The 17,900-nt window shown below is 43.3% G+C and overlaps 1 protein-coding gene across 1 annotated transcript in view; it reads right to left on the bottom strand.

Moving 5' to 3' along the window:
* The window catches only part of LOC103261061 (peroxidasin-like protein), a 334,905-nt gene that overhangs the window by 71,966 nt on the left and 245,039 nt on the right, over window positions 1–17,900 (bottom strand). Inside the window, 5 exon segments of the mRNA XM_021712669.1 lie at window positions 9,777–10,180; window positions 13,067–13,172; window positions 15,017–15,118; window positions 17,295–17,375; window positions 17,377–17,649. Of these exon segments, the coding sequence (XP_021568344.1) occupies window positions 9,777–10,180; window positions 13,067–13,172; window positions 15,017–15,118; window positions 17,295–17,375; window positions 17,377–17,649 (966 nt within the window).

Here is a 17,900-nt window from a genome sequence, read left to right as displayed (position 1 = left end):
AAAACCATTTATAAGAATGGTGGCTGGCCCACAGGCTGTACTTTGTCATAACCTGTGTTAGGGTGGCATCCTGGCCAGAGGGCTACTCATTCTAACCCTGAAGTTTTAGCATGCAACTCTGTCTTTCATTCTTAAAATTGTCTTGGGGTACATGGCCTAGGTCCTACAGCCACACAGGCCTGGAAGTCCTTGCCTTGCCAAGAAGTCCACAAAGGGAACAGCCTCTCTTTCTTTCCTGTGTATTTATTCACCTCAGAGAACCCCAGGTACCAATAGGAACTGTCCCAGACACAACAAGCACAGTGGTCTTTCTATGTCTGCCTCAAGTGTTACAACGATAAGCTGAGTCAGTGACCCCAAGAAAGAGATGTGCTCAGGAAAAAGAATGTGTGATGGGTCCATCTATTTACTAACTACCCGGAGGCAGATTTGCCGTGAAGCACAAGAAGATAACCACCTGCTCCCCCCACCCCCCACAACAAGGCCTAAAAAGAGACTGCCGTGTGTGTTTACAGGTGTTTAAAAATTGTGCATGCATATAAGCATCAGGCCCTCCCCGACAGTGTAGACACTGTTTCAGACGCACGGCCAACACAACAGCTCACAGATGACTAAGATGGGGCTCAGCAAATTCTGAACAGTCACCCTGGTCACTGACACTTCAGAGATCATCAAATGCAGAAATAGCATTTAATTCATCTGTGCTGTCCTCTCCTCCAGATCCTGGATTACAACAATGACTTGATAAACGTCTGTGAACCGCATACATCGATGCATTTAATGTCAACAGAAAAGTTAAGTAACTACAGAAGAATTTTTTTACATAGATTAACTGAATTAAAGAAGTTTGAAAAAGAGGATTCAAGTCATGAGACAAAAAAACAAGCAAAATGTTTAAAGTGTATATTTAATTGAAAAATGAAAAATGAAATCGTGGAAGAGAGGATATGAAAGGGCTAAAAGACATGATTTAATTTGATTTCAAAGGGGAGCAGACAAGGTCACAAAGTAACTGAAAAAAGGGCAGAAGATACCACACTGAGAAAAAATCATAGGAAAACAAATGGTACTTTTTTCTTTCTCTCTCTCCTCCTTTCCCTCTCTCCCTCCCTCCTTCCTTCCTTCTTTCCTTCATTCCTGCCTTTCTTTCTTTGTCTTACCAGAGAATAAAAGGGCTTTGTAAAACTTTAAAAGATCTATTACCGCCTAATGAGACCCATACTTGACTCCAATTTACTCTCCGGGTGGTTAACCTGCCATGTTGCTCCACCAGCAGAATGTCACTAGGTAATGAGACTGTCACAAGACCATCCCAGGGCTCCCCACTGCTCCTTTCTTGACTTTCTACGGGAAGATTATCTAAGATTATAGTCGAAGGATAGCTACGCCCGCCTCTCTTCCTGCAGGTACTGACACTAATGGGTCTTAGCTCCACTTGGCTGAAAAATAAATGGGTTCTATAGATTGGTCATAAACACAGCTACAGCAGGGAAATCAGCTTCAGCAGACCACCTACGCCTGTGAAAATAAAGGAACAGGCTTGAGAGAGAAAAAAATCTGACTGCAGGATGCACGTGTGTGTGATTTGTGATCCAGACGAATGGCTAAGCTGCATTTTTCTTCTTCTGTTTCTTTGAGCCGGAGTCTCACTCTGTCGCCCAGGCTGGAGTGCAGTGGCACGCTCACGACCACCCCAGCCTCGACCTGCTGGGCTCCGGCGATCCTTCTGCCTCAGTCTTCCATAAGCTGTGTTTTTCATTTTTCCACTTTCAATGCCAGGCGCCTGGTTGGCAGCACCACTGCAGGCACATGTGCATTCCTGGATGGTGTGGCACACAGGATCTGGGCAGACCCACTGTCCCTAGAGACTTGCGTGAGTGGAATGCAAAGCTTGCTCAAGTCTCCACACAGCTCAGCAGTGATGACGGCCTGGCTGCTGAGAAACTTAAACAAATAATCACTCATATCTTAGTCAAGATATTCATTCCAATTAGCCATGCTACAAGAGCTCAAAGCAATTTTCTGTGTTCCTCACAGGACAAAAAAAGGGGCTTGATCATTTTTCAGCTTCTCAATAGTCACTTTTTACTTGAAACCTATTTGTTGCACCTTATTCTTAAATATTTTGATGGCTCTTCCTGCCATAGCTGTTCAGCTGTGATCCTCCCATATCTGTCATGCAGGAACCCATATATATATGAGATCTTCTACTAAATCTAAATATTTTAGTAAGGATTTGGGCTAACATAAAAAGTTGATAACACCTTTCGATTTACTGCTGTTCTTAAAGTGATTATCTGCTGGGAACTGTTTTTGTTCAGTAAGTCCCTATGAAATAAGAAAAAGTTGCTTGCCTGCTCAAAATTCCAATTTTACTTTCTTAGCTAGAAATGGGTTTTAAATCGATTCTAATGTTTGCATTTATATTACAATCACAACCAAATTATATTATTGCTTTTATTCAAGTTGTTTTGTAGCTGTTGTTTATGTTGCTTGTTCCCTATTTAGACATACTAAAAAGCAAATTACTTACATAGTTCAAATCCCGAATCTAAGGTCACAAAAACTAAAGTACCTCAGAAACAAAAAAGGAAAATTATGAAATCCATTCATTAAACCTTCTGCTTATTTAACAAATATTTACTAAGAACCAGGCATTGTTAGACACTTAAGGAGATAAACCATACTACTCTAGAATGCTCACAGTTTAATGAGGATGTTGAACACATAAATAGTTGCAATGTACTGTAAGAAGTATTTTAATATTAGTAAGCACAAAGTGCTGCAATATTGCTGAGGAAAAATTAGCTCTGCAGGGGTAGGTAATGATATTAAAAGGTTTTGATTTTGGTCTGAAAGACGGACTAGGTCTTAGCCGAGTAGGAAAAGGAGATGAAAGTTTTCCAGTAACATAGGATAGCTTTATCAAAGACAATAAAGGCCAGGAAAATCATGGCATTCTCAGAGAAAGGTGAAAAGTGAATATTAACATAGTTAAAGTATAGCACGCCTGAGTCTGCATTGGAAAGAACAAATAATGCAGCTGAGCACTTAGATTAGGACCCGAGGCTCAAGCAACTTGTTCTCAAGCACTATTTTTCTTAACCTAACTGGAAAAAGAAAACTTATGATGTTTCTAAGTAGAGAAGTGATGCATCTAATTTGCACTTTGCAATAAACCTCATGTTGTAGGAAGTAAGAAGCATTGCAGAAGGACATACAAGGGCTGCTGTATACGTCCGGATTTAATACAGGTAGGGAGAAGCAACAGATACATTTTTAATTTAGGTAAAGACTTTTGTTTAAACAATTGCACTCAGGCTAAAACGTTGTGGAAAAAACATAATTTAGAATGAATGTTAGATTTTGTTTTTGGCTGTGGTTTTGTGACCGGAAGGAGACTTGTTCTCCCATTATAAACAAGGACAAAGGTGGACAAAGCACACAGCTTGTTTGCTTTTTTTTTTAATTTTAAAGATGTGGGGTACAATTTGGGGTTAGGTATACAAATGTTCATTATGCAGGTACCCTTGTTGATGATGTGTGCCTCTCCTCCCATGACAGATTCCCACTACTGCCAATCCTTTTCATATAGTATTACGATAACTGTTCAAGGTCCGCTTATGAGTGAGAACATGTGATACTCAGTTCTTTGTTTTTGTGATTTGAACAAGAAGCAGCCTGAGACTGAGGAACCTGAGCAAAGGGAAACTCGTGACAATGGCCGGGCTTTTTTTTTTTTTTTAGGGAGTAAGCAGGATTTATTGAGAGGACAGAAAAGCTCCCATGGTGGGAGGGGACCCAAAGGGGTTGCCCCGGTCACACTTTTAATCTGGGAGAAATCTCCCCAAAACTGTGCAGTGTCTTAGACTCCCAGCACACCAAGGTAATGCTGCACTAAGGAAGCCAAGTTCAGGAAGGCTGAAGCAGCCGAGAGCAGGAGACATGGTTTATGGCAAGGAGCTGGGCAGATGCCTGCCTTGGGTCACTACAGTCTTTGAGCAGAGCTGTCTAGTGCCTGAGCAGGAAGAACTATCTGAGGCTGTAGGGGTTGAATCGGAACAGGAAGATGGCTCCAATACCTCAAAAACACCCCAGAGATCCAGGCCAGGAGCAACTCTCCAGGTCTTAGCATAGGCTCTATTTTTATAAGGATAAAACCTATTCCACAGAGCCTAAAGCCAAGTCTCACCAAGATCAGGATGGCAACAGTATTTGGAGGTTGGGCCTCACCAAATCAGAGGAGCTTAGGTAACACTTTGGGCTTTCTACATTTTCAGTCAAAGCATAAAGCAAAGTTTGTACAAATGCAAGGTGGATTTATGTTCCTCTGGGATATACTTCCAGGAGAGGGATTGCTGAATTGTATGGAAGGTCAATTTTTATTTCTTTTAGACACCTACACATGCATGTTTATTGCCGCACTATTCACTGCAGCCGTAACATGGAACCAACTCTACTGCCCATCTGAAGTGAACTGGCTAAATAAAATGTGGCACACATACAGGATGGAGTATTACACAGTCATAAAGAAGGACGAAATCACGGACTTTGCAGCAAATGGACGTCGGAGACCATCATGCTAAGTGAACTATTACACAAACGAAGAACTGAATACTGCACATTTTCACTCACAAGTGAACATGAGACATGTTACCACAAGGGAGGGACTGGCAGCCACCGGACACTAATAGAGGAGAGAGGGAGGGAAGAGAGTGAGGGGCATGGGACACCACAAAGGGTGCTTGGGTCATTACCAGGGGAGAAAGGGCCAGTTAGAAACCCAAACTTCACCTGCATGCAGCCCTACTTATGAAGTTACTATCCCACATTCCTATAATAAAATAAAATTTTTTAAAAATGCAAGGTGGAATCACAGCAGTCGATATGCACTTGGGAATTACTAAACAGAAAGAGGAAAAAAGAAAAAGAAACCACACCTGAGAAAATAAGTAGGCAATAGTAATTGAGTGCAAAATGATGGCTGTGATGTTAAATTTATCAGAAGAAGACATTCAAACATACATGATAAATGTATCAAAACTTTTAAAAGGTATGCTCTTATTGAATTAACACTGAAGGTAGATATGAAAAGAGAACTGGGAACCTTGAAAATTGTAAGTTTTAAAACTAGTACCATAACTGAAATAAAAATTTCACTTGATACAAGTAAGAAGAGATTGAAGATGATGGTAGAAATAGTCTGCGAACATGCAAGAAAGATCAATAAAATAGTTCCAACCTAAGGACGAGATAGGAGAAAAATTAAGCAAAAATAAAGTCTCCTACAGTGCCAGTGGGAGTGAATAATATGACAGCCACTTTGGGTAACAATTTCTTACAACAACACAACGTTACCAAATAACGTAGAAATTATACTGCTAATTTTTTATTTAACATGAATTGAAACATTGGTCCAAAAGAGACTTGCATATGAGTGTTCGTTGCAGTTATTCAGAATAGATAAAAACTTGAAACAACCCAGATGGCCATCAAAAGAATGAATAAACAAATACTGCTCATGCAAACAATCACTACCAGTAAAAAAAAAATATGATCTACTGGTTCACATCACAGTATGGATGAATTTCAAAAAATTCACTGTCGGCAAAATGAACAATGCTTAAAAGAGTGCAATATAGTACGATTCCATCTATGTGAAATTTTAGAACAGGCAAAACTATGATATAGTGATAGAAGCTCAATCATCTGTGGTTAGATGAGAAGACTGGTACAAAGATCACAGGGTAAGTTTCTGGGATGATGAAAATGCTATTTTTATCAAGGATAATGATTACACAGGCATGAATATTGTTCCTTACTGGGGTAATGATTATATATGTATGAATTTCACTTTGTCTTTCCTGGGGCAGTGATTACACAGGTATGAATATTGTTCAAAGGCATCAGATTATACACTTGTGTACCTTGTATCACATGTTACTTTTATTACATAATGTTGATTAAAAATTTAATTTTATCTTAGTCAGATTTAATTATTTAAAAATAAAATGCATTAAATTGCATTCGAATGTATACTTTTTGGTAAAATAGAATTTAATAGTGAAATGACACATACACTGTGTATAAAGTTTTCTGTAAAATATGTTATGATTTCAAGTTGTACATAACCATGAACAATTGAACGCCTTCACATAATTAACTTTCATATTAAATTTTGAAAACATATTGGCAAACATTTCTTCAGTTGAGTCATAATTGTAAAATTATTTGTCATAATACCAATCAATTTTTTTTTTTTTTGAGTTGGAGTCTCACTCTGTCGCCCAGACTGGAGTGCAGTGGCAGCCCCCCGCCACCGCAGCCTCGACCTGCTTAGCTCCGGCGATCCTTCCGCCTCAGCCTTCCGAGTAGCCGGAATGACAGGCATGTGCTACCATGTCCGGCTGATTTTTTGATTTATTGTAGAGATGAGGTCTTGCTGCCCAGACGAGTCTTGAACCCGCGGGCTCAGGCAATCCACTCACCTCAGCCTCCCAAAGGCACGGGATTACAGGCTGAGCCACGGAGCCCGGCATACCAATCAATTTTTAAAAACAGATTCTCAAAGTGATGAAGATGTATACATATATACACACATACATACATATACAAGTTGAGTATCCTTTATGTGAAATGCTTGAAATCAGAAATCTTTCAGATTTAGGGGTTTTTTTTTTCCAGATTTTCCAGATCCCACACAAGCACGTCACACTTCCCCTAATGAAATATCTAGTGTCTAGAGAGCAGCTGCTTTGTGCTAAGCCCTGGGCTGAGCCCTGGGGATTCCAAGATAAATTAGGTAATTTACCTGCAACCAGGGAGGACGTACTCTTGAAACCCATTGTTCATTTACTATGTTCTCTAGAAAGGCAGAAATACTATAGAATGAAAATAACCAAGAATGGAAAGCCTCTAAAAATGGCATTTCGAGGCAAACAACAGAATTAGTTATAATTGTCTAACAGGTATACTTACAACATTATTGTTTAAAAAAATATGATACTCAAGACCCTTGTGCTAGCTATGCCATGAAAGACTGCCAGAACCAGACAGCAATGAGAAGGCCATCCTTAGTGCACCATATGCATAAATTAGGAGGTGAGAAAGCTGAAGGAGAAAGGTAAAGAAATGCTGAACAGAAAGCAGCAGAGACGAGACATACAGAGAAGATGCTGGTCCTTGGGAGGCCCAGCTACACTCAAGCAACTCGGTATCCTTCTGTAACTTAGAGGTTCAATTCAACCCCTCCAAAACAGACAGGAGACTGGGACAGCCCTTGACTAATAGCAGAGAGAAGTCTCAAATCTGAGGCATCTTTTTTGGTTAAGGAAGTACCCATTTGGAGATATGTGATAGAGAAGTACTCATTCCCTAGTCCTGCGATACCGGGGCACAAAAGGTTTGCTAAATCAATGAAAGAAGAGTGTCCACGGGGGATCCCAGGAACCTGTGAGTCCTGTGAAAATATATAGAGCATTTGGGCATGTTTTTCTTTCTTGGTTGTATTTGTCTGCAAAAGAAAGTTCATAGCTTCGATCAGATTTCTAAAATGGTCTTACATAAGATAGTTAAGAATCACTGTTTTAAAGGGACTAAACTGCTTCTGCACGTACTAAGCATTCAGTAAAGGCGTGAGATGATGCTCGTGCAAGGTCTTTTAAGGCCGGTGTAAATATAAAAGTTGATGAATATTTAGGGAAAGAGTGCAAGTTGGACATTCAGAAGGAAGGTCAAGTCCACAGGGAAAGGGATGAACCTCCCAGGGTACATGAAGACAAAGACAGACAGTATAAGTTATTGAGAAGGAATCGTGGAAAATCTGACCTCCTGGAACCCGAGGGTGGGAAGAAACTAAAGCTTTTTTGCTTATTTGTCTTTTTGTTCTTAATATCATCAAATAAAGCCATTACAAGATAGGTACACATATGGACTACACATTACTCGATTGGTGAATTGTGAGTTATTCTTTTAAAATACTGAGGTAACTATGCATCCCTGTAAGTATGGGTGACACAAACTTGTGCTTACTCAAAGCCAAAAGTAACCACATCACCAAAATAAACCACATATCAAATTTTCAAAAAAGGATGCAAAAATAGCTTTTAAAACGTCCTCCCTTTGTTTGAGAACTTACGCTTGACACTCAGTGGGTAATTAATCCTCGCATTCTGTTCATTACATGTTTCAGAAAGAATAAAAAGAGACAGAATGATTCTCAAGTGCAAGAATAATCCTATAAGAAGAAAATAATTCATTTTCACACAATCTTGGATTAAAACAAGCTCTTTAAAAAATAAAACACTTTTGACCCCCCCCAAAAAAATGGAAGAAAATTTCCTGAGCTCCTGGTACTGAAGAAGGTACAAAGCTGAACATTTCACAAATCCCTCTAGCCAATGCTGTGGGCCTTTGGATCCAGGAGCGGTGAACTGCAGAGAGGTGAAGCCAAGGAATCCTGGGCTGCTGCCACCTGTCTCTCCCAGAACTCCTCTGCTGTGGTCACCTTTAGATAGCAGGCTCCACACACAATTTCACTTTAAAAAGGTTGTCAGTCTCCCTGGTTAGTCTTAATATGTTGTGGATATGATGAGTTCGATGTTCACTCTAGAATTAGACTCCCTGGTGAGGCAAGACCTACGGTTTTCATGTCCCACGCTGATCACACCAGACCCTGTGCCAGCCTTGACCCTGTTCTTTTAGTTCAAATGACCCTGAAGGCACTAAACAGCCAAGTCTTTCACAGATAACTGCCACCACCTTTAGGACTGAGCTTTCCCCCTGCTGTGGTCTAAAAGCATCTCCCCAAAATTAATATGCTGAAACTTAATCTTCATTGTGACAGTATTAACAGGTGAAGTCTTTAGCAGGCTATTAAGGCGATAAGACAGGATCCTTGTGGACGGAATTAATGACTTTCTGCCCTCCCCTCCCTTTTGCCATGTGAGAATTCAGCATTCAAAGTACCATCTTGGGCCATTGCCTTGCTAGACTCTGGTGTGGCCATGTGCTTTTTGAGCTATGACTGTCACCACGCTTCCTAGCTTTGGCCCCCTCCCTCACCTTGGGGAGGTGAATCTTCTCTCTTTCTCTTTCTCTGTCTAATTTACTTTTTTTACTTTTAAATAAACTTTACCTTCTTTGCCTCTTTGTGTGTTACAATTCTTTGCATTACTCGGATCTCTGGGTTATTGGTACTGTGCTTCCTCTCCCCTCTCCATCTTTCCATCCACCCTCACCCTATCTGGACCTAACATTTTTGGAGGTCCCACCGAGATATCTGAGATTCTCTCTCTCTCTCTCTCTCTCTCTCTCTCTCTCTCTCTCTCTCTCTCTCTCTCTCTCTCATTTCCTAACTGGTGACCCTCTGTAGACTGTGTTAGAACCTGGTGGTAACTGAAAGCTCTGGCTGAGGCTATACCTCAGCATGCTGGAAGGTCCCAGGGAAAAACATCAGATCACTGTGGCCCAACAGGGTGAGGGGCTAAGGTTAACACTTTGCTTCCTTCTAGACAAGATTTCTGAGTTTCCCCGTGGACCAGGCTGGATCTTGGAGGACAACTGATGGTCTCCACCTAGGGCTACTCGCTAGGGAGGCAGGAAGGGCCCCAAAGGACCACCAGCACCTGTAAGGGTGGGAGACAGAGTGTTTGGTTTCTTTGCTCTTTCCCTCTCTGGTTGGCAAAGCAACTCCACGAAGGACCTTGAGACTCCAAAAGCTGCACGCTACGCCTTTCTGCACCTCTGATGAGTCATCCCTTATTTATCATCCACACATCCACATATTTGGATGGGTGCTCCTGGGTCCCCCTGGCTTTGGTTCGGATGACTTTCTGGGTCTGTCGGGCTTTTCCCAGCCCCATCTTGGGAGCTAGCTCACAGCATTCCGATTGCCAAAAGTCCTGGTACCAGGTCTTCCAAGACATTGTGGAGCATAGTGTCCCGCGAACTCCAGTGGGCACAGGGACAGGAGGACGCTCTCTCCCTGGTGACTCACATCCTTTGTACTGATGCCTTTGAACCTGTTGGGGATGCCTGGCAGGGAATCTGGATGGGTAAGGCCCAGAAACAAATCCATGGAACCAAGAGCCCATCCCAATTGTATCCCTGTTTCCTTTAATTACTGCTTTGCAGCCCCGGCATTGGCTCTGGCCCACCTTACCCGAGCTGACCCTTTCATCTGGTGGACAAGTACAAGGAAATTCCACAATATAAGCTAGGGGATGGCGAAATCTGGCCAGAAGGTGGCTCCTTAACTCCTAATGCACTCCTGCAGCTTGATTTGCACCTAAAAGGAAATGACATATACCTTGAAATCCTGTATATTCGGGGGCCTTTTATGCGCGAACTCGCCACCCAGATATCTGTTCCTGTCGCCGTACTTCTGTGTTGTCTCCCCAAACCCCATTGCCCATAGGTTCATCAGGATACTGATGCTGCTGACGGAGCAGCCCCGCCCTCAAAAGATATTTCACCCCCCCTTCAGACTCTCCTATTCCTTTTACAACTCCAGTTCCTGCTTTCCATCTAACAACTCAAATGCTGGCCCAGCTGGTTTAATTTCTCCAGTCTCTCTTCTAATCTGCTTTTACTCTTCCACTCTCCATCAGTTTCTCTTCCTTTTCTTCCTTCTTGCCTTCCACCTTTACCTGTGGAGGAGGAGCTGGTATCTGCGGCCTTGACACCTAGCCCTGGCCCCCCAGTCTCTCTTACCTTCGGAGAAGGGGCCGGCCCTTCCCCCCCCACACACTTCTTAATAACCCCCTGGTGGCAGCCCTTCCAGCTGCAGCAAGTCACCACCCCCATGTGTACTTGGGAAGTCCATTCAAGTTTCCACATGGCTGAATAGGTCTCTTCTCAGGGGAGTGGCTGGGACAAAAGGATATTAAAGTTCTTGTTTTCTTACAATAAATTTCTCTCAAGTGATATCTAAATTGGGACTATATCAACCTTCTTCCCAGAGGAAAGTAAAGGAATCATGTAAAGTTATCCTGTTAACTTACCACAAAAAAGGTCAATTGTAATTTTAATCTACTTTTCCAAACAAACTTGCAAGTGCTCTAGTAAAATTTTACTTCCAACTTTACCATGTGTTAACACATAAGTGCTAAATAATACCACTGTTTGCTATATCAGGCTTGTTGAAGTTGTAATTTATTTTATTTTATTTTATTTTATTTTTGAGTTGGAGTCTCACTCTGTCACTCAGACTGGAGTGCAGTGGCTGCTCCCGGCCACCGCAGCCTCGACCTGCTGGGCTCCGGCGATCCTTCCGCCTCAGCCTTCCAAGTAGCTGGAATTACAGGCGCGCACTACCACACCCGGATAATTTTTTGATTTTTATTGTAGAGATGAGGTCTCGCCTGCCCAGGCAGGTCTCAAACCTGCGGGTTCAGGCAATCCGCTCACCTCAGCCTCCCAAAGGTGCAGGATTACAGGCTGAGATACCGAGCCCAGCAAAGTTGTAATTTATTAACAAAAGGTTAAATCACCTATTGTACCTAACACCCTCTTATGAGAAAAGAAAAGTTTTAAATACTAAACACCCTGCGTAACATGATAAGGTTAAGTCACTTTTGCTAAGCCTGGAACTTCTCCAGTCAAATGAATAAAATACTGGGTACTCTGTGTGAGCACAATAAAGATGGGAACTGATCATTCTCACCTAATTGTCCACATTTTACATCTAAGACTACAATTTAGTAATTCATAAGGCTTTTTAACAACTTTGCCCGTTTGTAATTATAAATAAGTAGGTACAGATCATTTCACATCCATGTGATCTGTTCACTTCAAAGGGTTTTACTTCAAACTGTTACAAACAGAAGTAATCAGAATGTCTTATGTGTAGCCTATTAAAAAGAACTTTTGAGTTGTTTTCTAGCTGAGACACTAGAAAAGCAACAGGGTACCATCATGGAGGGCTGCAGAACTAGAAGGTCAAAGAGGCATCACAACTGGTAGTCATCATTAGTGACAAAACTCAACTGCCCATCAGACACCTGATGAGAACAGACCTGCTCAGGGGATGGTGCCCATTGCTTATGGGTACAGTCTGTGGGGGCACTGAAGGCATAGTTGCCCCAAAAGGCCTTAATCTCCTGGATCTTGTCCCCTGTACAAGCCAGAAAGCCACTGGGAAGCAGGTGCACTCTCTTCTGAAGAGAGAACACTTGGCTCACCAATGGTGGCCACTTATGGAGGCCTGCAGATCTGCCAAACTGCCTGGCACTGGCTCACCGTCACCCCAACAACCTCCCAGGTAAAAAAAAATAACAGGGCCCTGGAACCCAAATTAATTTCTTAATTTAACACTGATGCCAGCCTTTTGGTCCTGGCCATCCATGTTGAAATCATATATTCTTATTCAAAATAATTTTCTCTAAACAACAGAGCAGGGAAGGAAAGAGAGAAAATTCAGTTAACCCTCCCCCACTGTCTTTGTTACAAAAAAGAGAGGTTTTTGGTGTTCGTGTGTTTTTTTCAAAATCTTGGACTCTCACTTTGACTAAATAAGTAACTTTTACAATAGTTGCTGTAATCTTGAGTTATAACATCATGCCTTTAAAATTTTTAATACTTAAGCTCTTAAAGTTTTCAATCAGTCTCTCTAGGTGAGATAAGAAACAAGCTCCAGGAACCACACCTACCCTACCCCCTTATAAATTGCCTTCAGGCCAGGTAAATTAATTTCACTAACAGTACTGCCAAATTGCTAATGAACTTTAAAGTCTCCTTCTAGGCCCAGGGATTACTATCCAGCATAGAATGAATGGCAAAATAACTGGTCTTCACCCTCTAGCATATCAAGCATATCAGACCTATCACAAAAGCAAAGGACACTGTTTTCTCTTGCCAATGTTTGCCTGCTTTAAATTCTCAGTTTAAGCTACAACCTAACTCCATGTCACTAATGTCTTAAATTTTTCTTCGAACTTTGTCCAAGTAGCTGTATTTCCTTGCTTAAGTCACTCCTTATAACGGTCTATAAATTCTTATCACAACCCCAAAATGCTAAAAGACAAGCAGTGGGGACGGACGTCTACATAGGAACTCAGGAATTTACTGGTGCAACAGTCAGGACTGCCTGAACTCCAGCGGTTGGTATCAACCCACTGGGATAACTGTAAGTACATTTTACTAGACATCAAAAACGTGCTATTAAACAGCAGCTATAATGGATTTTATTATAATAATATGAATTCTTACAGTCAATAATTTAAATACAAATACTAAAAATACATCATGGGCTCCTATCCTCTCATCCCCTCTTCTTACTCTAAACAGGTAGGGACAGCTCTATGCCCCATGTGCAGCAAGGAGTGGCTCCAGAAGCCTGACCTTTGTCCCTGTTCCCAGGTGCAAATAGGAATATTTTTAAGAATAGCAAGGGGTGGGAATGTAAGGTGGTACCTATAGAAACGTAGAAGAAACTGAGCTTATTCTTAGTTTAGTCTTTTTGCCTCAGCATAACCATTAGAAAGCCTTCAAACGTTCTACTGCAGAACAAACAGCAGCCTACCCCATCCCCCCTTGGCAAATCTCCATCAGATGCAAGACCACCAGGACAGCCCAACCTTTCCATTCATGGTTTAGTATAATCATCTCTAGCAAACTGTTAGGTTCCTTGTCAAGGCCGAAAATCAAAGATCACCCTTTGGCTGGCCAAAGTCATAAAAGTGATAATACGACCACCTTTGGTCACGGAGTTTGTGAGTTGCAAATGTCTGAGTTTGTGAATTGCAAATGTCTAACAAGTCTCTTGCAGGAATCCTCCCCCCCCCCCCAAGGGTTAACCTAATCAGCCCTCTGTGAACTACATGACAAAGATAAGCCCCACCATGGCAGCAATCCTGTGACTAACCCACCCATCTGCTTGCAGTCCATCACCTGCTGTCAGTAGTCAGTACCCACGCTTGCCTGCCCCTTCATGATGACAGGAGCAGACCACCACCCAATCACCCTAATGATCTTCCCCATCAAGGGGAAGGGTTCAAAGGACTCAACCACAAGCAGCCAGGGCAATTGCCTTGCTGGACTCTGATGTGGCCAGGTGGTCTTTGAGCTATGGCTGTCACCATGCTTCCTGGCTTTGGTCCCCTCCCCATCTTGGGGTGGTGAATCTTCTCTCTCTCTTTCCTTCTCTAACTTACTTTTAAATAAGCTTTTCTTTCTTTGCAAAAACCAACCAACCAACAAAGTACTATCTTGGAAGCACAGACCAAAGTCCTCACCAAATTGACTTCATTGGTTTAAAAACAAACTCCTAAACCCACATTTGTCAATTAATACCAAAGGAAAAGAAGCAACAGGAGAAAATAAATAAATACTAAAAAACCTGGGACACTGAAAGCCACGCCATCCTCAGGAGCATAATCAGCTCCAGAGAAACTGCAATCCACAGACCTGAAGGTTAAGACTATAAAAACTGTTGCAGTTGATCTATGCTGTGCTCACAGTTGAATAGGTGAAAATTTGATATTTCACAAATTTGCTGTGAAGGAAGAGAAAGCCAGGTACCTGAGACAGCCGAAGCAAAAAGCATTTGACTACTTCTGACCTTGGGGTAAGCCACCCACGTTAGTCAGAGGTGCTTTCCTCATCCAGGTGGTGCCAAGCACCAGACTGTACAGAGTTCCTCTCCTTCAAATATTCCCCTGGGCCACTGAGTGAATGCTCAGTGTGGTCTGTCAGGCTACTGTCCCTCTAAAAGGCCGGTCATGCTTCACGTCAGCCCCTGGGAGGATGGTGGCCGGCAGCAGAGGGTATTATGTCTCACATGAGAACCACAGGATTTAGGGACAGGAAATTTGTAAAAAAGATACATTCCTAGCACTCAGTAAATTGGGGGAATTTACAAGTTAGCTGCCAACTGAGAAAACGGGACCTGAATGAACTGCTCAAGATGCGCCCCTAGCTTTGTCCAATCTAGATCATCTGTTCCCAGAAAATACTTAAAATTGTTAAGGACGGCATTCGCTACCACTACTCCGTCTAGGCCATCTTCACGTCTTACCTGGATGGCTCTGGTAACAGTGGAATTCTTCGCTGCTTGCCTATTCCTGCCAGTTACCGTTTCGTGGAAGAGTCTCCAGAGATCCCTGAGGTCACTCTCCTGCTTTAGAGTCAAGCACAGGTTGGAGATCACGTTTCTTTGCACGGCACACAAGGAAGGCCCTTGAAAATCTGTCTCCTATTGCTTTTCTGTTCCCGCCTCCTGCTACTCAACCCCACACCTCCTTGTTTCCAGTTCCTCATGCGGAATGCCACCCACCGTTCCCATCATGTAAGTGCTTACACTCAGAAAATTCCAAGACTAGATCAAAAGGCATCGCTTATCGGTAGCTTGCTGTGAACCTTCCAGTCCACCGCTCTGTGCTCTTAGCATTTAATCGACGTCCACCGAGCCTTTTCCACACTGATCACAGACAGTGCCTCCCCTGCCTGCTGCCAGGCTCGCCCCTGTAGGATGGGGTATCCTTCATCTCAGCCCCCTCACCCAGCGCAGGACTGGATCAGAGCAGATGGGCAGTATAGTAACGATCCTGACACCTGAAATAATGGTTACAACAAAATATCGACAGCTAACATTTATTCATTGTCTGTGATGCATCAAAAGCAGGGCTAAGGTCTTGGGTGCAGTTTATGTCATTTAATCCTTAAACGCCTCTGAGAGGGAAGTACTACTTTGTGCTATAGGTATTCTGCGATTCAAAACCGTTTAAATATTTTTCACAAGATTTGGGTATTGATAAGGGGTAGCATGAGCTGTAAGCCAGGTCTCTCTTGTGAATCCAAAAGCAATGCCCTTCCCAGTAGAAACTTGCAAATTCGACCCGTGTGGTACTTCGATTTGTGTTATATATATTATACATTTTCACAGTCTGACATTCCACAGATGTGCAAGACAAATTCTAGTGGCAAAGTAGTATTTCTAGCCTTAGTTTTGCAGAGACAGGCCTCATATTGACAACTGGCTACATAATTTCCGATTTCAAACTTATCTAAAAGATTTCACACTATTATACCTTAATATATTAATAAATATTAGTCTCCCCTATATTGCCTACTACACATAAAGGTCTTGATAAAACATTTTTCTTTTCTTTTAAGGGAGGAATATTGGTGAGCATGACAAACAGTTAAAGAAGTTTCCTGGAAATGTTGCATACTTGTAGCTTCAAAGAAAATTTGAATCTCACATACAGAAAAATAATGCTAATAGGAGAGGACCCGGAATTTATTTATAAAAAGTTGTATGTTCATTCTTACATGTTTAAACTTCATTCACCGTCAAAGTACTCTCTGTTTGATGCAAAGCACCTATCGAGACACTTTTTCCACTGCTCAAAACAGTTTTTGAACTCAAGCAATTGTGATGTCTTTCGGTGATCTGCCTTTTTTGTTCCACCTTTTCCACATCCGCAAAGTGTTTCCCTTTGAGGAGAATTTCCATCGGGGAAACAAAAAGACAGTCACTCAGGGCTAGATCAGGTGAATGGGAAGGTTGGGTAGGGGTGTCAAGCTGTTTTTGGTCAAAAGTTGTTGAACACACCAGAGTGTGGGCAGGTGTATGACGATGGCGGAGGAACCAGTCGACTGTCACACACACACAAAATAACACACACAAAATAACCCCTGAAACCGAAGGCAGCTTCTCGCAACGACACTGCCTGGTACACGGATGCTGATGCGTCTCTAGAACCCTTGCCTAGCAGAGGAAACCTGTGCTACAAGAGGTCCGGCCTCCAAAAGATAATCCCGTTTTTTTCAGGTTCTCCCCTGCACATCCCTAAAAGGCATCAAGGATGCAGCGGAGAGGCCCCAACTTAAATCTTTGACCATGAATTTGGAAGTGTTGGTTATTTTGACAAGAAATCATTTCGGTTCTCAATTTCACTCATTGGCTCTGCCTAGGAAGCTCAGTGTGATGCGGCAGAGTATTTTACAGCTCTATGTCAGAATGTATGGCCCTTATCTCAACAAGGGGGCCTTGTGGGCCTTACCACAGGACCCGAACGAACTAGACATGCTCACCACTCCTCTCCGGACTGAGAGGCGCTGGCTAGTGGACGACAGGCCACAATATCTGCATTTCCACGGAGGCAGACGGACAGAGAAGTAGGATGGGGAATTTCAGTTTCTGGGGAATCCTTCCTTTGATATTAAACCTCTCCAACAATAACAATGACTAAAAACTCCGCCAATCACATCCCCGGGGAACCAAAGTCCTCCCGCACAAAACGCCCCTCAACGCCTCTCCCTCTCCCAACCAGTGTTCAAATCCCGGCAACATCGGCGTGCTTGCTTTGACGGCTGTGTCTAAGCTCAGACGCTGTCGTCTCATTCTGAAGCCCCTCAAGGTTCTCAGCTTCTAGAAGTCAGGCGACAGAAAACTCTGAAGTCAACTTCGGGCGGAGTCGCGGGGTCCCGGCCCCTCTGCGCGCAAGGGGCAGCCAAGCCAGGGCCCCAGCACGGCAGGTGGAGAGCCGAGCTCGGCCGGCCCAGAGCTGCGAAGCTGAGAGGGGTGTCCTGCGTGTTCCTCGTGGGCTCCAGTCCTGCCCGTGACAGCGGCAGGAGCTCCAAAGCCGCCACCGCGCCCCACAGCCCCGGGAGGAGCGAATCTGTCCCGCCGTCCCTCGACGTCCTCTAGGGAGAAAAGAACGCTTCGTGGCGTGGAGGCGGCCCTCGGGGATGTCACCGAAGGCGTCACGGAAGGTGTCGCCGCGTCCGCAACGAGCAGGACGGATTAGCCTGCGGCCAAATGTCAAGGCTGCGGTGGCAAAATGTAAGGATCTCCGCGTTTGCGTCGGGGGTAGCCCTGGGGCTCCCCCAGCAGTCCCATGCCGGGGTCCCCAGGACCCCGGGCAGCCAGTGGCCGTCGGCGGTGCGCACCCGCC

Source organism: Carlito syrichta, unplaced genomic scaffold, assembly GCF_000164805.1.
Source record: "Carlito syrichta isolate Samal-C Ts95f unplaced genomic scaffold, Tarsius_syrichta-2.0.1 Scaffold303580, whole genome shotgun sequence".
Classification (NCBI taxonomy): domain Eukaryota; kingdom Metazoa; phylum Chordata; class Mammalia; order Primates; family Tarsiidae; genus Carlito; species Carlito syrichta.
The sequence above is the reverse complement of the archived record's forward strand: the minus strand, read 5'-3'. Positions and strand labels throughout refer to the sequence as shown.